This window comes from Phlebotomus papatasi, chromosome 2 (genome assembly GCF_024763615.1).
Source record: "Phlebotomus papatasi isolate M1 chromosome 2, Ppap_2.1, whole genome shotgun sequence".
NCBI lineage: Eukaryota > Metazoa > Arthropoda > Insecta > Diptera > Psychodidae > Phlebotomus > Phlebotomus papatasi.
In genome coordinates, this window is record NC_077223.1 from 25,591,424 (window position 1) to 25,610,993 (window position 19,570).

The 19,570-nt window shown below is 35.4% G+C and overlaps 3 protein-coding genes across 3 annotated transcripts in view; 1 reads left to right on the forward strand and 2 right to left on the reverse strand.

Annotated features, from left to right (window-relative positions):
• LOC129803231 (ornithine decarboxylase 1-like) overlaps nt 1-4,071 on the reverse strand; it is a 16,883-nt gene extending 12,812 nt beyond the window's left edge. The window contains exon 1 of the mRNA XM_055849679.1: nt 3,810-4,071. The gene's annotated coding sequence lies outside the window, so the exon portion shown is untranslated. The remainder of the gene's footprint in view (nt 1-3,809) is intronic.
• LOC129803267 (translation initiation factor IF-3, mitochondrial) lies at nt 3,308-4,625 on the forward strand. The gene is made up of 3 exons (XM_055849717.1): nt 3,308-3,724; nt 3,814-3,891; nt 4,154-4,625. The coding sequence occupies exons 1-3, from the start codon at nt 3,426-3,428 to the stop codon at nt 4,449-4,451; spliced, it is 675 nt and encodes a 224-aa protein (XP_055705692.1). The 5' UTR covers nt 3,308-3,425; the 3' UTR covers nt 4,452-4,625.
• LOC129803192 (spondin-1) lies at nt 4,539-18,177 on the reverse strand. Its single transcript, XM_055849593.1, has 2 exons — nt 17,776-18,177; nt 4,539-12,235 (listed from the first exon to the last, which is right to left on the reverse strand). The coding sequence occupies exons 1-2, from the start codon at nt 18,175-18,177 to the stop codon at nt 9,866-9,868; spliced, it is 2,772 nt and encodes a 923-aa protein (XP_055705568.1). The 3' UTR covers nt 4,539-9,865.
• Nucleotides 18,178-19,570: the final 1,393 nt, after the last annotated feature.

The following is a 19,570-nucleotide window of genomic DNA, read 5'->3' on the forward strand; positions in this document are numbered from 1 at the left end:
AATTCTCGCCACTAATTTATCGACACCTCTATGGCTGTCGATTTGCACCCTCGAAGGGAAATTTAATGAACATTTTACATTTTTTTAATATGTATGTAATTGTTTTACACTTTTAATTTATCTTTATTATTTTTTTTTTACTAAAAATATACAATTTTTGTGAAATTTTATTCATGTTGGCCTCACCATAAAATATGGAATTTCTAGAAATTATCTTGGCCAAATTGCATGCGAAAATTTTTAATCTGTTCACTGAGTTCAATGAACCACAAAATTATCCCTCCGTCGACTTAGAAAGGCTCATCACAAGAAGCAGCTAGCATTCACGGTAATGAAAGCTGAAACATTTGAGGCAGTATCCAGGAAGTTGACGAAAAAGTTTCTCATAGATTCATTGTGGTCAAATGGAACATATTCAACAGAAACTCATGAGTTGTCGGAGATGACCACAGATTCGTTACCTTTCTTTTGGGCCTTCTGCCCTTCCCTGAAAACTATTAAACACCACAACCCAAAAAGAATCCGCGTACTGATGGAACAGAGAAGAATATCATTCATGAAATTCCTGGAACCATTTCTTCAGTATCAGTCAGTTATTTTGTAAAAATGCAAGGCAAACAAAAAAGATACGTGTAAATAGATAGATTTTTACATAAATGATTTTTTTATGCTTACATATTTTCCGGAAGTTTCAAAGAGTAATTTTCATAACGCGACTTTTGCGTCTTCTCGTTCAAAATGGATGTTTAGTTTCCCCAAAATCACACTTTCCATGAAAAATATATTCTGGGTTCATTTTTTTATTTTTGAAGCAATAAAATCTCAGAAATAATTCCGATTGCAAAATTAAAAAAAAAAAAACAGGCGAGAGTGAGGTTATATTTTACTGTCCCAAAATGTCACAATAACGAGTCGATAATTCGTGAAGAGCCGACACTCATTTCATCTCGTCATTTGGATCTAACAATACTAGAGATTCGATAGTGTCGAATCGATACTAGCGAGAGCCAAAGTTATCATTTCACCCCTGAATTTCGCGTAAAAAAGTATATACTTTGTGAGCGTCTCTGCGGTGAGGTAGTGTTACCTATTCCGGCAAGATCTTTTGCTTTCCTAAATTTCTTATTCATTTTATGTTTTTTTTTTTAATTTCTGAGTTCTACAATGTCCAGAGAAAAAAAACCATCGCTTATATGAAAAAAATAATGTGGAAAAGGCCTTGGAAGAGTTCAGGAAGGGCAAATTGCTACGGGAATCTGCGCGTAAATTTGAGATGCTACTCTTCAGGTCTTCATGACAAATTACACGGAAGATCGCAGGGCTTATGGGTCATGTAAATGTATTAAACTAAATATTATACTCGTTCCATTTGACGTTTGGAAATTTTCTATCTATCTATTTTCTATCTATAAGGTGGCCGGTATTTCACTCAAAGTGGCCGGAATTTTACCCAAAGCAATGACCATATTTTTATTAATATTTAAATATATTAGCAAGTGACTTAAAGAAAACAAAGATGATAAACTAGTTTGCAAGGTTCCACACAACCCTCCCGAAAAGGAAGTAACAAATAAAATCAATATGAATTAAAAATATTGCATTTCAAACTTAGGACTTCGGTGCTTATATGCAACTAAGGTAAGGGAAGTAAGTATCGGCCAGTTAAGAAAAATGCTCAATAATTTGCTTAAAATAAAAGCTCTAAACCAATTTTTGGCATTTTAATATATGTTTTGATTTCTTAATATTCAGAGAAATTAGTAAAACAATTGGTAAAATTGCAACCATGCACTGCGCATATTGCTTCGGCCATATGAAAGCAGATGAGGAAGATATCGGCCGGGAGTGGAGCAGATATCGGCCGAACAATAAAACCCCTTTAAAAATATTACAAATTTGAATATCTTTCTAATTAATTATGTGGTACTTTAAGAAACACTCTCTGTCATCCACGCCTTATCAGAACCCAACCATCAGGACCAGTTTTTACCACTTTCCAGGGAGATTTTTGGTGAAGGGTGTCTGCATCTTCTCATTTTTCGCCATATTTTTGATCCAATCCTGGAGCTCGTATTTAAGGACAAAAAAAATCCAGTTTCAGCTTGATTTACGATACTCCATAAGCTTAAATTATTCTTTTTCCTACTTAGTACAAGCTTACCAGTGATTTTCCGTTTGATTGTCTTCCGGAAAGTTTATCATTCAGGGTCATTCTGGGCACTCCTTAGTTTGAAGACGTTTTCGAAAGGAATCACCTGCCGTCATGGCATCCAGCACATTTTTCAACCCTTTCTCAGCATATTGCACATTCTAAGACATCTTTCAAGATGTTTAATATTGATAAAATGTAAAATTCACCTGAGGAAATTCTTCTTCACAACAAAAACATAACCTCAACTGCTCGCGAAAATGACATCGAAATGCGATGAAAAATGGCCGGTGAGCTCTGTACTTGGAACAAAACATACTCATTCTCAATTAATAAATTAATTCGTATTATGCGTATCGAGATAATTAAAAAGTGTTCTGATACTAAAAGTGGAATAATTGAGTAATATTTCGTCGGTTGCGTCTACCTCTGTCGTATCTGCATTTCTTTTGTGTCAGCATTTCACGCAAGAGGGGTCGTCTGTATAGTAGCTTGCATCGAATGCAGATACAAAACAAATGCAGATACGACAGAGGTAGACGCAACCGACGATTTTTACATTCAGACAGATTCGTAATTAATTTAAATAAAGTATAAATCCTTATTTTGTGTCACTGAAATTCTAGTATAAAATCATAAGAATTTGAGAAATGGCTACTTTTTGATTAAGACTCCGATACAGTGATTCAATAAATTAAATGAATAATTATATTTTATCAAAAAGTCGACGAAAAACTTAATTCAGAAGATTATATGAACACACGCAATATATTTTGCATTAGATAACTGGTAAAACGTAATTAGTAAATTTTTAAATATTCATTTTATCTTGGTGGCCGATATCTTCTGGAAGCTGGCCGATACAAGATGCATGGTCGATATATACTTCCTTTACCTTATGCCGAAATTTGGCACACTTACCCTAATTGAGAAAAATGGCCAGAGGAATTTGAGAATGTGATTTTTCAAGAAATGTTTTGGTAGATGATTGTCTCAGAAGAAGATTAGTCATGGGGATTCTAAGAAATGGTTTGTGATTGTGAAAAGGGTGGAAAAGTGGAAAATCACGAGAAAATTCGGGAAAAATGAGTCATGGCGGGAAAATAGCCCGCCAAAATGGAGGGTAGTGTTCAGAACAGCCGCATGGGGGCAGTTGAATAGACTGAGGAGTGCGACTTCGCCAATGGCCGAATAAGTTAACTTTCGCGAATGAGATAAGAGATTTCACGGGGAATTTCCATGCAAATTGAGCCATCGGGAGGTAAAAAAGTGAGCAATGTATCGTCTCAAGTGTCTCACGCATCTCACGGCAACCCTCCGTCCGCGATATCACGTGGGTGTCATGAGATATGCCACGAAGACTGCAGGAGACACCACAAATGCCAGTGCAGGAGATAAAGTGGACAAGGGTCAAAAGAATCCGGACAAAATCAAGCCCAAAATCACTCTTTTGTCCCCTGATAGTTCCACAATGATTGTGACTCTGGAGGAGGCTCAAAAAATGTCCAAGAGGCGAGATTTGAAGCTGATAAAAGTGGCAAATATTGACACAAAAACCCAGAGACCTACTTACAGGTAAAAATCTATTTTGTGCCTTTCACACTAGTCCCAGTGAAAAGATTCCAATGAAAATTAGATAATACTGAAATGGGATACTCACACAGATTGATGACCAATGCCGAATTCAAGGAGGAGCTCAAATCCCACGTTGGCAGTGATTCAGATGAGAAATCGGACAAAAGGTTGGTATTCTTTACACACTCCACACACTTCACCTTCTAGATCACTTCACAAAATGCCCAGAGATCTCACTTGCACACAGGAAACGTGAGAAATGGCCAAAAATGCCGAAAATTCCCCGAAATGGAGGACCGGAAAGTGAAAAACTCACGCCAAAAAGACTACTTCAACTTTCTACCACTGACATGGATGGCGCTGCAATCAACCAGAAGAATATATTTGCGCCTAAATTTATACAATGTCTATTTTTAATTTTTCTTCCAGGGAAATCAAGGGAGAAAAACTCCTCCAAATCACCAATAAAATAGGCGATCATGATCTCCAGTCGCGCATAAAGAACCTCACCAAGTGGCTGTCGAAGAACTACCGGGTTGTCGCTGTAATATCTGGCGGGAATGCAGATTCTGCAGCATCCGAACGGATCTTCCGGGAAATTGAAACGCAGACCAGATCCCTGGGTAAAATTGTCCAGAAACGCACGAAAGGCAGCGATGTGAGATTTCAACTTCATCCCATACCACCAAGTGAAGATACAAGCGACAAAGCTAGCAAAGAATCATGACTAGTCTTCCTGGCCATTAAGTACTCAGCCTGGTCAATAATTGTATATTACTGCTTTTGCTGGAATAAGTCATAGAAACTCCCACACTTTCAACAAACTACCTTTTTAATATCTCGCATTTTGTCTTAAATCTATTAAGAATACAGAGAATAAACAATGCTATTTTCAAAAGAATTTTACCGAAATTGTTAGAACCAAGGGGGAGATATTTGGTGAAAAGTGTACACCACTTCCAGGCACTTCCACAATTTGCATGGAATAGCCCTGCGTACTTCCAAAACTTCGCAACACTCTCGAAAATGCTGCAATACTTCCAGCACTTCTTGCACTTCATGCACTTACTAATCAATAATTTATTTAATCTTATGAGAAATCTAATTAAGAAAACTTTAAAAAATATCTCAAGAAATTTATTATTCCGCATATTGCCCAGCGCACAATAACTTTTGTTGGTAAACATGTTTTCAAAATTGTCTGTAAGAGTGAGCGAGATGACTAGATTTAGGTTTCATTCACTCTCATTGAAATGTCAAAAACATGTTTACAAAACAAAAGTGATTGTGCGTTGGACATATTTCTAACATTTTGCTTATATTTTGAATTTCTAGCGACAGATACTCTTGCATACTTCCAGTAATGTAAATACAGTGGGACCTCGATAGAGTCAACCCCCGATAGAGTCAATCTCCAATAAAGTCAACAGCTATGTTTTTACTCTACGGACTCCGATAGAGTCAACTTTTTCTTTATTATTGAATTTATAATATTTTATGATTTTATCTTGACTTTTTCGAAATTTAAAACAGTGTTTTGGTGTATCAATGTAACGTTTATAACACAAGAAAAATAATATTATGATAAAATTCGTATATTAACCGTGTAATCAAATTTCGACAAAATATTTTTTTTCCTGATTTTAAGCGTTTTGACCGATTGAAAATTTTCTTATCTTTTCTCTCTTGTCTTAAGATTTTTTGATTAAGCCTTATGATCCCGTATGACGTGTTTTCCTGTAATCATAAAAAAAAACAAACGATTTTGGCGCTGAAACGGGAGGAGTAGGGAGGAAATGAGGATCATAATAATAATCCTCAGGTTGACTTATTAGAGGGTCATCTGAAGACTCTAAGTAGATATCTCTAACCATGTAGCGCCCATTTTTCAGAATAAGAAGAATATGAGAAAAATTGGTTTTATTGCTCTTTTTGTGAAGTTTAGAGTCATAGTTATGTCATAATGAAAAGAACAACTATCAATCTGTTCTCCCCATAGCAAAAGAAAGCGGAATAGGAATAACAAGCGAAAAATTCCTCGGAATTTTCCACTATTTTTCCTTAAAAAAATCCATAGGAATTTTCCATAATAGGTTCCAAGGAAAATTTTATGGATTTATGCTGGATTTTTTCTATAGAATACATCCATGGAAATGCTCGTGGAATTTATGTGGATTTTTCCACCAAAATAAAATGGAGAAAAAATGAAGCTGTCACATGCACCTCATGATTTTACTTCCGAATTTTATAGAAACGGCGAAGATTACGAGGATTATAATATGTTTTTATAAACCAGCAATAACGAATTCACACTTTGAGCAATAAAAAAATATTTTATTAAAAAAAAAAAATTTCCTAAAATATATATTAATTAACATAAAAACAGCATTATTTTAGGTTGGCGGCCTATTTAATGTAATCACTTCATTATTATCTACACGAAACGCAGCATCGCATAATTAATTATATTATAATTGCCACATGAATCACTAGAAATGTTTGCGGAAGGTTTGGAAACAAATTCTAAAAGTTGTCGCAACACCATTTTATTTGTTTGACATTTCAGAAAACTAGTGGAAAAATCCATATAAAACACTATGGAAAGATAGTGGAAATTTCCATATGTTTTTTCCAGCTTATCCCGCGGACGTTTCACGTGTGAGTTTCCATATAAATCTTCCGCGGAATACCGCGGAATTTAACGCTGGAATTCCAGCATGTCGTACTAGTAAATTCCATGGAGCACTATGATTTCCATGGAATTTCCGGCTTTAAATTCCATAGGAAAACTTAGTGGAATTTTAGCGTCAAATTCCAGCGAATTTAGCCATTTGGACGCAAGTTTTCCATTGGAATTTTTGCGGAATTTTGCTATGGGGCTTTCATACAATAAAAGTTGAAAATAAATTCTAATTAATAGCGTTAATTGCATCAAAATTTTCAACAATTAAATATCTACCGGAGCTCTTCTAAAAAAAGTGAAAAAAGAAATCTTTAAGACACCATTTCCTTATCTTAACATCGTGGATGGACGATTTTTGATTTCTGATATGAAATAAAATTAATTATTTTTTTGAAAAATATAGATAATATCTACAGATTACAGGGAACTCATCTGCAAAACGAAAAATTTGGAAAAGTAATATTTCTATAATTTTTTTCACTTGTTTTCCCAAACATGCATTAGGCAATAAACTATTGACACTCACTGTACTTATTAATAATAAAAACATTCTGTAAAATCATTCCTTAATCTCCAACTTTTGCCCAAACATATGACTTTTTTGGACAAGAGGGTGTAGAATTTATGGGTTTAGTACCTAAATGAAATATCCTACTATCGCGTTAAATTTATCAATTATCCAGTACAAACACAAAATAATACCCTTTATATCAGAATTTCACATTTTATTTGATTTGATTTTTTCCGGACTCCGATAGAATCACCGAATCCAATGGAGTCAACAAGCCTAGAAATAATTATTTGACTATCGAGGACCCTCTGTATTATCTTTGTTTTACGAAGGGGTATCAACATATTTTGAATTTTCCTAAGAGACCAGTGAAGCTACTGTTGGAAAATAGAGCAAGGACACGATCTAACTAAACCTCCGAAATGTTTTTTTTTTATGAAAGAGCATTACTTAGATTTATTCAAAATTACGCAAACATAAAATATTACAAATGTTCCTTTTCGTTTCTCATATTTCGTAAAAGTTCTCAAAAGCAGAAATCGACCATTTTGAAGAGACGTAATACACTAAAAACTTTCCAGCATATGCAAAAACGTTAACAAAAAAAAAAATGGTGGATGTGTTCTTATGGGATACCCCATAACTACATTTGCGAAAAAGTCCCACGAATTTATGCAATCATCCAATACATATTACAATAAATTATTTTAAAAAAATATATCAAATTGATTCAAAGTCAATTACAATAGCTATGTCATTATTTGTGAGCAACTATATGAATTTGAAATATCTGTAAAAAGCAAAGAAAATTCTTATTCAGCTGAATATTTCTTCGGAAAAATTACAACACAAATTAAGGTGTAATAAATTTGAGCATACAGTGGCGACAAGATAAATAGCACAGTTTCGGACACTATAATATATGCTTTCTTTTTCGAAAAATTATGCTTTTAAATGATGAAAGTAAGAATAATAGATGAACTTGTATATAAATACATTTTGATTATGAAGAAAAAACCTGAAAGTTCTATCCAGAAATTTAGTACGATCAAAAAATTCTTGAAATGGCACATATTAAGAAGACAATATAAATAGCACATCCTATAAGAAGTCAGAGTTTTCGGCTTCTACTGCAATTAACAACTTACGAATTCTATTTGAAAATTAAATTTGAAATAATTAGTACTTTTAAATAACTTTTGGAAAAAATAAGCGCTTGACAACGAAGGATCATGGGTATTTTTAGATAAGCGGCTTTCAGTAATGCTTACATCACTTAATTTTGAAATTTTGTTCAATTTGTTCCATTACTTTTGGAATGGCGGCAAATAAATTCAGTTTTACTATAAGAACAATAGCAGAATCTTCTCTAGGAATTGTAATTCTTTCTCGAAATTTTCGAGTTTTTGCGTGATTTGTAAGTTTGATCATAAAAAATAATTGAATTGATGATATTTCTCCCTTGAACAATATAATTTACAAAAAAAATCTTAGTTATCCTAAACTCTTTTACGTAAACCTGTAAATCTGTACTAAGGGGTCAATTTACATTATTTTTCAGTTCTCATAACTTTATTTTACGAAAATTTGTGGTATTAATGCCTATAAATGACCAAAAATACAGAAATATAATGAATTTTAAAATAAAAGTAAATCTCAGGTAATATTTTCAGAGAAAATGAAAGTGTGCTATTTAAATTGGCCGCACAAATTATACCTAAACTCATAAAATGACAAAAACACATGATTTTAATAGATACAAATATTAAATAATTATCATTTTTTATTTATAATGGGCATTATATTTTCTAAAAAATAAAGCATGCATGTAGAAAGATTGATATTGGCCTCAATTCTGAGATCAAGATCAAGATCAAAATTTCAAGCTGTCAAATATTTTCAAGATCAAGATTTCATATTCTGACGCAAAGCATTTATGGAATTTAAAATGTCTTAGCTAAGAACCAAGATTTCAAGATTTTCCACACTTAACAAAACGTCAATTCTGACAAATATCTTCATTTCTTTGTTGAATTTGTTGAAATTTTGCCATATAAATTACAAAAATTAATTATAGGTTGTATTAAATAATATATGACAGGCCATAATCAGGAATAAAAGAAGTTCAAACAAAACTTGTAACGTGTAATAAACCCTGAAATGCTTATGCAAGATGTGATTATTTTGCAGGTATTCTCAGAGTGTTGTACTTCGAAACGTACATCTAGAAATATGTATTATTACGATTAAATTACAAGATCAAACATAGCGTTTTTCATAGTAATTCTCTTTTTGTATCATCTCTTATAGAAATATTCCTGGTCAAAAATAATTTCCGCATGAAACTCTTCAAATTGTTAGTATCTTGAAAATTCCAAGCACCTCCGAGAGGTTCTTGGTATTATTTCAAGAAAACAAGAAATTTGACGTTTTGAAATCTTGAAATATTGGTTCCAGAATTGCAAATCTTGATATCCACACGGTTTGTGTCTTGGATTTCAAGATTTCAAGACATTTGACATCTTGATCTTGATTTTTTGATTTCTGAATACCAAAATCTTGAAATTTTCTTGATCTTGATCTTAGTCTCAGAATTGAGGCCATTGTATCATAAAACATCAAAATAGAACTATCGCTGAAGGTGTGCTATTTATCTTATCGCCACTGTATTTGCTCCATTTCATTGTCATAACCGAACTTGTAAATTGTCAAAAAAGATCTTTTCAAATTACACTGCCGTTCGAATTAAAAATTTTAACTAAAAGTAGCGTAGTGTGAAAAATATGAAATTAGTCAGAAAAAACGGTATAATCGGGCACTTCCACTTCCAAAGACTTCCAATCACTTCATTTTCAACCGCGTACACCACTTTCAACCCTAATATCTCCCCCTTGGTTAGAACAAAATTAAATTAATTGAAGAAAAAAAAGCGAGTTTAGATGAATCTTTAACTTTCCACTGAACAAGGCATCACATTGCAGCGTCTTTCCTCAACACGATGCGTACAGGAGATCCCAGGAGAAGGATTGAGAACATACCTTGTCCTCTGCTGTACTGAATAGCTGCCACAGGTGGCACTGCAAGGTGACCAGTTGCTCCAGAGTGAATAATGACAGGGATCTGGTTGAGTTGGTCCCCAGGATGGATTTAAATCTTGCTGTGGACTGCAGGATCCCTCGCAGCGTTCATACCGAATTAGCTTCCTGGGACAAGGTTTGCCCCCATTAATAGGATACCTGAGAATTCGACGTGTCTTGACGCGAAAACCCGATCCACAGGTAACATTGCACGGACCACGCTCCCAGTGAGACACCTGACAATCCCTACTTGCATCTGCAAGTATCTGATCCCTAATGGGAATATTTCCAATCCCTCGAAAGTTTTCCTGACTCTGATACTCCTGATAGCCATAATTGGGCGTTTCACATGCCGTCATACATTCATTTCGTGACAGGAAATTATTCTCATTGCCCAGGCAGCCTCCGTAAGCAAATATTGCGCATTCTCGGGACTTTGCATTGTAGTACCAGCGATTTGTGCCATTCCTGCAGGAACCTGGATTCGGAAGAAGGCGACATATAACCGGAAGATCATCGCAAGATGGTTGATCATGCCCACAGACAACTACTTCAATCATTGGAATGCGCAAGCAAGGATCATCAGAATCTAAACAAACAAGACCATTGCAGAATTTTTCGCCCTCAAAACCATCATCCATTTCCATTTTTGTAATTGTAGGGTTATGGGGAATTTCAGGGCGTTTATTGTTTAAGTAGTCAACTGCTTTGTTTTGTACATCTTGTGGATCAATATCCTCACGAATTGGATAGCGATATCTCATCATGAGACCAAGACCACAAATAGCATTGCAGGGACTAAATACCGTCCATTCAGTGAGTTTACACTCGCGATTTCCGCGATCGTAAACCCTGCCACCTCCCGGACGTGGCTTAAAGAATGCATCTTCATCATACACTGGATCCTGGTCAGCATTGACAGCCGGATAGTTATTGTACGGTGGAACACTGTCATCTCCAATATCTCCTGAACAATTCTTGCCCCAACACTCTTCTTCCTGCCGCAACTGTGGTCGATTCGGTGATGCTCTTTGACAGTCTTTCGCTGCTTCCCTCATCACATAGTTCCTCGTACGAACCCTAACTCCCTTCCCGCAACCCTTGCTGCATTCACTCCATGGCGACCACTCAGTCAAAGCACACTTCGGAAAGACCTCATTGTTAGCCTCAGACAGATCCGGCTGAAACTCCCCTCGCCCCCCAATCCGGCAATGCCTTTCCGACCCATAACACGTTCCCCTCTCCTGAATCCTCCGATTGCAGTGATTCTGACTGGCTGCAATTGGATTCAGATAATTCCTCTGCCTAAATCTCTCTCCCTTCCCACACGGCACTGAACACGTACTCCATGAACTCCACGGAGTCATCTCACAAGCTCTATTCCCAGCACCATATCCTCCCAAATCCTCCCCAGACGTATCAGTCTCACAATTCTTATCATACAGCCTCTGCCTCGAAATATAAACCCTAGCCATTGCCTTCATTTCTCCGCCCGTTGGATCATAGAACGGAGACCTTGGGTCATTGGGAAAGTTCGACTTTATCCTTCGAATAACATCTCGCGGATTTGTCGGCTGATCCGGTGACGTATAAGAAGGTCCACTATCCGTCCCAGCATCCCAAGGATACAAATTCAACACTTTATTCTCAATCCACGAGCAATTAGCCAGGCACAATTCCAACCCAGAAACACCGACAATCCAATCGGGTGAAGGATCAATCATAGATACCAAGGACACTAGATGATGCCGAGAATCAACCCGGAAGACAGCAAAAGTCTTCCCAGTGACATTTGGATACGATATTCCTCGTGCCTTTATAATTGTCCTTATATTCTCACTCTGAGCCTTTAGTTCACTCTCCAACATCCTCGTGGAACCATGCTCAGCCACCTGTTGCAATCCTTCACTAGCCGGTTGACCATACTCCCAGAACCTGTAATCTGCCGTGTGAGACGCTCCAATGATATCACTGAAGCGAGTCAACCAGCGATTTGATGGGAAATCTTTGGGATGCGTATGCCTAGACCAAAGCCCTTCGAATGTCACCTCATATTTAGCTTCTTGGCAGGCACAGCAGGGATCTTCAATAATGGGCTGAACATCTATGGTGTCCTGCTCATCTTCGCAAAACATCTTACTGAGAGGACCATCATCCATGTACCAAACATCTCTGTGTTCGATCACTGTGGCTCTGAAAACCACACAGCCACTTCCCGGAGGTGGGGCTGTCCAGAGAACCTAGCCGAAAATACGGAAAAATTTCATGTGCATTTGCAGATTCTAGCCTCATCAGATCGTGATCTGGGAGTGCCAAGCTGACTCCCAAGTGGCAAAAATTTGTCAGTAACGTTATAGTTATCGTATGGTAATAGTAATTATTTGGTGCACCCGCACGTCATACTTTCGAAATGGGGGAATAACCTCCACGTTATAAAGAGGTAAGCGAAACGACAAAACTTACCATTTTGGTAAGTTCACTACCCAGCAGCGAAATGATGCCTTACATAAGTTTTACATGTTAATGCGTAAGCCTTACTAATCACTATCGCTTATGGAGGTTTAACACGGTATAACCACACTTTTATCACCTACGAAAGCCTTACTTGTAAGGCATAGGAAGGCTATTGATGCATTTTTATGGCTTTTAAGGATGCCTTACATAAACCCAGCAACGAAAAGATTCGCGGTTGAATAGGCTGCGACGGTGGCGGCCTCCTAATTTGTTCGGAGCGCGGTGGCCATCATGATAAACTTCTTGTAGTCAGAGTGGTGACCACCGCTCCAGCGCCACTGAATGTGCATTGACTAGTAGTCACAAAGGGTCACGCTATGTTAAATTCCCATAAGGTGACTGGTAGTTGTTCAGGTATTCTTGTACTGTGGTACCAACCGCGAACTTTCGTTGCTGGGAATACACATGTAAAGCATTTGCAAGCAAATTCTGTAAAACTGTAGTAATAAATACATGTAAACCATAAGAAATGCATTCATGTAAAGCATCCCAGAAGGAAATAAAATGCTCTAGGTAAGCCTTAAAAAGGACCATCCTGTAAGTCATACGTTAAACTAAGTCTTATGCCCTAGACACACTTACGACTTAAGCCGAGAGACGGCTCAGTGGAAAATGATAGAAATGCAGTTTAACCATCATTTCGGATATAATTACGCTAAGTCGTCTCTCGGCTAATCCTCAAGTCTTTCAAGGCCCTTATGGACGTTTAACATTGTATAACTACATTTTGTCACCTAAGTAAGCCTTAAATGTAAGGCCGACGAACGCTTTTCATGAGAAGCATTCGTATCAAAACTTGAAGTGACTCTCATTAGAGAAGTTACTCTAGAATATGATCATAAGAATCATATTCATAATCATTCATCTGTGGCCAACGGGCGCGACGGACGATACTTACAACAATTGTCGCGAGAGGGCAATTGGAACAGACGAAGACTTGGACTGGACGCCGAAGAGAGCGGACGTGAATAAAGAAAGCACAAAAATAATTTTGAGTGTTTAATTTGATTAAAAATGGAGTCTACACATCTTAATAGTAGGTTTTAGTTAAACTAAACCCCACTGATGAATAGAAATAAAATAATTCAACTGAGTCTTAATAGCAGGACTTCGGTGTAGCTCGCATGAATTATATTCTTAAAGTGAAAATTTCTAGCAAGCCATTCGTAAGGCATACTTATGTCTCACAATGATAATGTATTCTTCATAAAACTTACATGTTGATTATTTTGCAAACAATACCTAGTAAAACTTTCATATACTTTATTTCTAAATTTTATGAAAGCAAAACATGGTAAGGCTTTAGGATAGTTTACGTGTTGATTAAAAGAAAGCTTTATACACCTTACTTTACTTAAGCCTTACATGATGGTGTACCCTTTCATATACCTTACATGTTAATATTACGAAAGCAATACATGGTAAGGCCTTTGTATCGTTTGCATGTTCATTGAAAGAAAGCCTTAAACTGTGACTTACATTATTTTTTACATGATAGTGTACGCTTCCATATACCATACATGTTAGTCATTTTGAAAGCAATACACTTGCAAAGCTTTCATATGGCTTACATGTAGTTGAAAAGTAAGGCTTACACGAAGCCTTACAAATTACTATCACTTAGATGTAAGTTTTACTTTCGCTGCTGGGCTATAATTTCTGACATATTGTTACAACTTCTTGGTCATAAAAATAAACTTCATCATAAGTAATTAGATTTCATGAAAAACGGATTTTAGAGTCACTCTGAAAATTTTGAATTCGCGCGCAACAAAATCTTAAGGCGCACTCATCCCAATAAAAGTGTGTGCGCGCCCGTGGATAGTCATACGACATCTTTTGTATTCCAAAGACGGATTCCTTTAACGCTCATAAGATAATAATTATACATTTTTATAAAATAATTTTAGACACTTGCAGATAAGAATAATTTCTGGAAATTTCGTTATGTATATAAAAAATTTTAATGAAAAGGGGAAAATTTATATATATAAATGTATATTATGTTTTGAAGGGAGTTATCTTGAATCGGGTCCCGGTCAAAATCCCGAAAGCCAAAATCCCAAAATTTTAAAAGTGTCATGGCTACTCCCACTATTGTACTCGCGCTTGCTGGAGGCAAAGGAAAATTTTCATTGTGTCTTGGGAAATTATTCAATATATTATTCACCATATAATTTCATCCCTTTCAGGATTTTGGCTTTCGAAATTTTAGGAGCCTCCGCTTGAACCATGTCGCGTACACTTTTAGTCCTCAAATCCAACATCAAAATCATAAATGTTTGGAGGAAACCTTAATACAGAGGACATGTTGTTCTCCTTTCTTTCGAAATAAATTAAAATTAGAAATATTCTTTCAAATTTGACAGTTTTGTGTTAATTTATTAAAACGACTAAGGTAAGGGGCTGTATGTCGGCCACTTAAGAATGGGTTTTATGAAAAACTTATGTAAAAGGACATTTAATTTGCCTGTTTTGATCAAATTTTCACCCTAAGTTGTAGTATAGATCTTTGTCCATCTGATTGTACACTTTATTTGGAGATAAAATAATTTTAGATTATTAAAAAATTAAAATGTTTTAAAAATGTAGAGTGTTCCTCAATTCGGCCACTTCAATATAAGCGTTTCTCTACTCGGCCACCTGGGGTTCCTCTAGTCGGCCACCCATTTTTCAAATTTTAAAAGCCCGTAACGTTTTTACGGACTAGAAAAGGATATTGAGAAAGAAAGAAAGAAAACCTTTAAAGAATAGTAATTTTAAGAAAACAAAAAATTGTAAGGGAAAAATTCTTTTTATTCTTTTATTTAGCCGGCCGAATTGAGGAACATGGCTTTAAAATTTCACACCTTCACATTTAAGACAGAAAATTAATATTTTTATCAATAATGAAAATAAATTTATTGCACAGTGTGTTAGTTAAAGTTCTCAACTTCCGATTTGACTCAAAATTTGACTGCTAAAGTAATCTGCACAGGTAATAAATCGAATAACTCTTTGTGAAAAAATGTCGTGAATATTATAAAGAACATCAAAATATGCTGAAAAATGACCAATATTGCTTAAGGTAAATTTGAATCCTCTGACTTTTAATAATTTTTTTTAATGTTTTGTGTCTAATTTCATTTGTATTCTCGGTCATTTGTGTTATTTATACAATTATTGACCTTATGATGTTATAAAACTCCTGGAATATTATTGCAAAATTATATAATATGAATAAATAATTCCACCGGCCGACTTGAAGAACACATAGTGGCCGACTTGTTAAACGGCCGACTAGAGAGTACCTTACCTTATATATAAAATAATACGAACGATTTTTTAAAATATTGAAAATATATTTTTTTTATTGTATCAAATTAATCTTACTTGATTTTTATGAAAAAAATTGCTGTCTTTTAAATTTATTTTAAATTATTATTCGTTAGTGAAAGGCTAAGAACACGCTTCACGTCCAGAAAAGTAATATAATGCCATTTCTGAAAACTAAAAACGTTGTTTTGAGAGCTATTTGTCCACAAACTCTAAAAAACAAAACTTGCAAAGAAACTGTTTACATTTTTGTAAAAAAAAAAACCTTTTAGTTTTCTATAAAGAAAGGTACTTTAAATTGAACTTCTGGAATATTTTATGATATCTACAATGCTTGAATCGACTTTATGAGGGTTCTCATAGAAACTCAGGTCACTATCAAACAAAACAGACCGGGTTAAAACAGACCGCTGCCCGAATAAACAACGTAGTGTCATTATTAAAAATTGACGGATTATTTTATTAAAATAAATGCAAACAATAATTTTTAATAAAATTTTAATTTTTAAAATAAAAGTAGAAATCCTGTAATAAGAAAATAATTCTTTTGCTAATTATTTGCAAGAACGAAAAATTTTACCACACATTTATTAACTTCAAGATAAACATATATTCCATTTTATTTATTTTTTAAGCTATCCTATAACCTAATATTCTTAATTGTCATTTCTAAACGTTTAAAAAGCTGCAGATATTCTATTTATAGGGCTGAGAGTATTGAAGGAGAAAAGTGACAAAATTACGTTATCTGCACGTAAATTTTCTTACAAGCAGTTACGTAATATTTTGAGAAAAAATGAAGAAAAACTTACGTTATTATAACATAGTAAGTCTAACGTTATTAGTTTAAGTAGCCAAAACGTTATATTTATGTCATAAGGTTTCCTCGACACTTTGTAACTTGAAGTAACTTGAGTGACGTGCAACAAACGTTTCTTTTATCTCATATTTGCACTATAGTAAAATTTTGCCACTTGGGCTATTAGAATCCCAAATTAATTTAAATATCTCCTTTAGTCCTTGAGTGCAAATTACCCAAAAAAGTTCAAGGTCCTTCATGGTCTTCCCTTTAATCCCACCAGATTGTTATCTAGAAGTACGAGTTGTCCAAAAGAAATAAGAGATCTTTTAAAACTTCCCTGCAGTCCCATTAAATTGTGATCCGGGAGTACAAGTTACTCACAAGTGTCCCGAATACTTTTCAATCTTCTCTCCAGTCCCTTAAGATTCTGATTCTGATTTTTTTTAATCTTCCCCTTTCTTTAACAAAATCCTGAACTTGTATTTCAAATGATCTATAAAGTGCCATGTATTTTGTTTCGGTGTAGGTATTGATCTCTTATAGTAATCATCGTAATCATGAATAAATCTTTTAAAACAAAAATCCCCATGTTGGATTCAACAAAAAAAAAACTTTGAATGCTAATAGTCACGTGGACACTGGTGAAATATATTTAGAAATTGTCATAAACTATCAATCACCATTAAAAGTGATCTTCATCATGATCACGTGAAGCCCAAGCAATAGACTTCTCAGAACTAACTTCAGTAAGAAGTTATTTCTTTAAAAGTATTCTTAGAAACTCTTTTTTTTATGACTGAAAAACCTTGATATTGTAAAGATTCTATATGATTAATATTTATTTTATTCTTCCTTTAAATAAAACAATGCATCTTTTGATCAGAAATGTTCTCAAGATCGCAATAAACTCTTCTGTTTGTAGCTATTTTAGAGTCTTTAGAAGTGATCTTTGCACTATCAAGATGATATTTCCAAACAAATCAGTGCACAATCTTCTCGTCAAAACTTGATTGAAGATCACTTAAATCTCTCTGACTTTAATCTAATATGAACCTTCACCTCTTTGCATTTCCTCTCGAAATTTCATTGCCAGTGTCTCTTGATAATTTTGCCCATTTTTGCATCAAATTCAAATAAATTTACACTCACCTGGATGTCGGATTTGGGCAGAGAACTCGTGTGAGTGACGACATTTGGGCACTTCTCGCTGAATTTAGCCAAAGTATCTCCAAGAAGTTGAAAAAGTCCTGCACTTCCCATGCCTCCAATGTCAGTCCTGGGATCATAGATTTCTTTTTCAACGGCCAACATGAATCCAGAGAATTTATGAGCCACCTGCATGGATCTAATTCCAGCCAGAGATAGTGTATAAATTTCTCCTGGTGTATACCTCTCGGGATTTCCCTGAATTCTTATGCGAAAACGTCCATCAGCTGGTGATTTGGCCGCACCAGATCCCTCAGGTACTCTATCACATTTTCCTACCACATTCTCCGGCAGCAGAAGCCCCACGAGCATTGTAGCAAAAAATGCCGCTCGGCAGAAAATCATTCCGGACGGAAAGATTCTGTGAAAAATAAAATTGTTTTGTGTGCTAAAGAACATTCTAGAAAGCAACATAAATTCCCCTCTTTTGGGGCCTATGGCCTATCATTCAGTAAATCGTGCAAAGGATAAACTGATAACCAATTGACCTTTTTCACACTCTCCGTCGTCACATTGGGGAGAATTACGGAGAGAGAGAGAATGGCCAGATGTGCATGAGACGCATGAGATTTATGAGAAGCTTCTTACACAGAGAATCATGCTGGTTCTTGAGAATTCGCGCCAATTTGTCAAACTTAAGTCATTTTAGCAGATGAACCACCCCCCGGAGACCGCTTTTGTCAACAAATCTTCACATTTCAGACGATTTATGAGAAATGTCGTCACGCTGTTTGTCGTCCGGCTGTCGCCAGCCAAACGGTAAAGCTGTCTACACATATGAGCATTTTTTAAAAAAATTCTTTAAAAAAATTTTTAAAAAATAAAAATGGGTCGGTTTTTTTTACAAAATTGCTTACATACTAGGCAAATTTCTGTAAAAAATCCATTTTTTTACAAAAATTTTCACTAGTGTAGAGCCGATTCTTTTTAAAAACCTTTTTAGGGTTATTTTTTAAAGAATTTTTTTAAAAAATGCTCATAGTGTGTAGACAGCCTAAGAGATAGCGACTTTTGATCTGAGGATCGTTAACATGCCCCTCATTTTACCCCACCTCTCCCCTTCCCCTCCAAATCCATGTTTTTTGGGATTACTCGAAAACGCGTCGTGCGATTTTTTTTTAATTTTGGGTATGTTTTAGGAGATTACCCTGGTGGCCCGCCCTGGTGGACATTTCGTCATTAGACGAAAATACCGTTGAATCATTCCTAATAACGGTTTTTCAAGTTCAAAGGTTAAAAAGACACTAGAGAGCGCATTTGTCAAGCGAATGGGATTATGTTTGGATTCTTTGGAATTTCGTATAAAACTGAACCGGTTTCAATCGGTTCTGAACCGGTAATGAACCGGTTCATAGCCGATAACTACTTATTATCCGAAAATCGATACTTTTAAAACAATTTTGGAGGATATTTTGAATGATATATCAATCGGTTCAAATCAGTTTAGAACCGGTAAATGGTAAATGATACGAATGTACTTCTGAGGTACATAGAATCTAAGTCACGAGTTCGAGCATTTCGCAAAGCCTGGGATGCTTTGCCACCCCTTTTTGCAAACAAATTACAAAATTTTACGAACACTTGGCTGTGTGTTTGCGACCATTTACGAACAAATGTTTGTAAAAAAACAAAAAAATAGTTACAGAGGACTCTCTCAAATTCGGACATTTGGGACCGAAATGTCACCCGAATTACAAAGAAATTCGGACAACAAAGTTTTTGAAATGCAACGATTTTT

Coding starts and splice junctions, on each gene's coding strand:
- LOC129803192 (XM_055849593.1), bottom strand. CDS start 18,177: ATGATTTTCTGCCGAGCGGCATTTTTTGCTACAATGCTCGTGGGGCTT. Junction 12,236..17,775: donor TGCCCAAATCCGACATCCAG/GTGAGTGTAAAT, acceptor ATTTTCGGCTAG/GTTCTCTGGACAGCCCCACC.
- LOC129803267 (XM_055849717.1), top strand. CDS start 3,426: ATGTATCGTCTCAAGTGTCTCACGCATCTCACGGCAACCCTCCGTCCG. Junction 3,725..3,813: donor ACCCAGAGACCTACTTACAG/GTAAAAATCTAT, acceptor ATACTCACACAG/ATTGATGACCAATGCCGAAT. Junction 3,892..4,153: donor GATGAGAAATCGGACAAAAG/GTTGGTATTCTT, acceptor TTTTTCTTCCAG/GGAAATCAAGGGAGAAAAAC.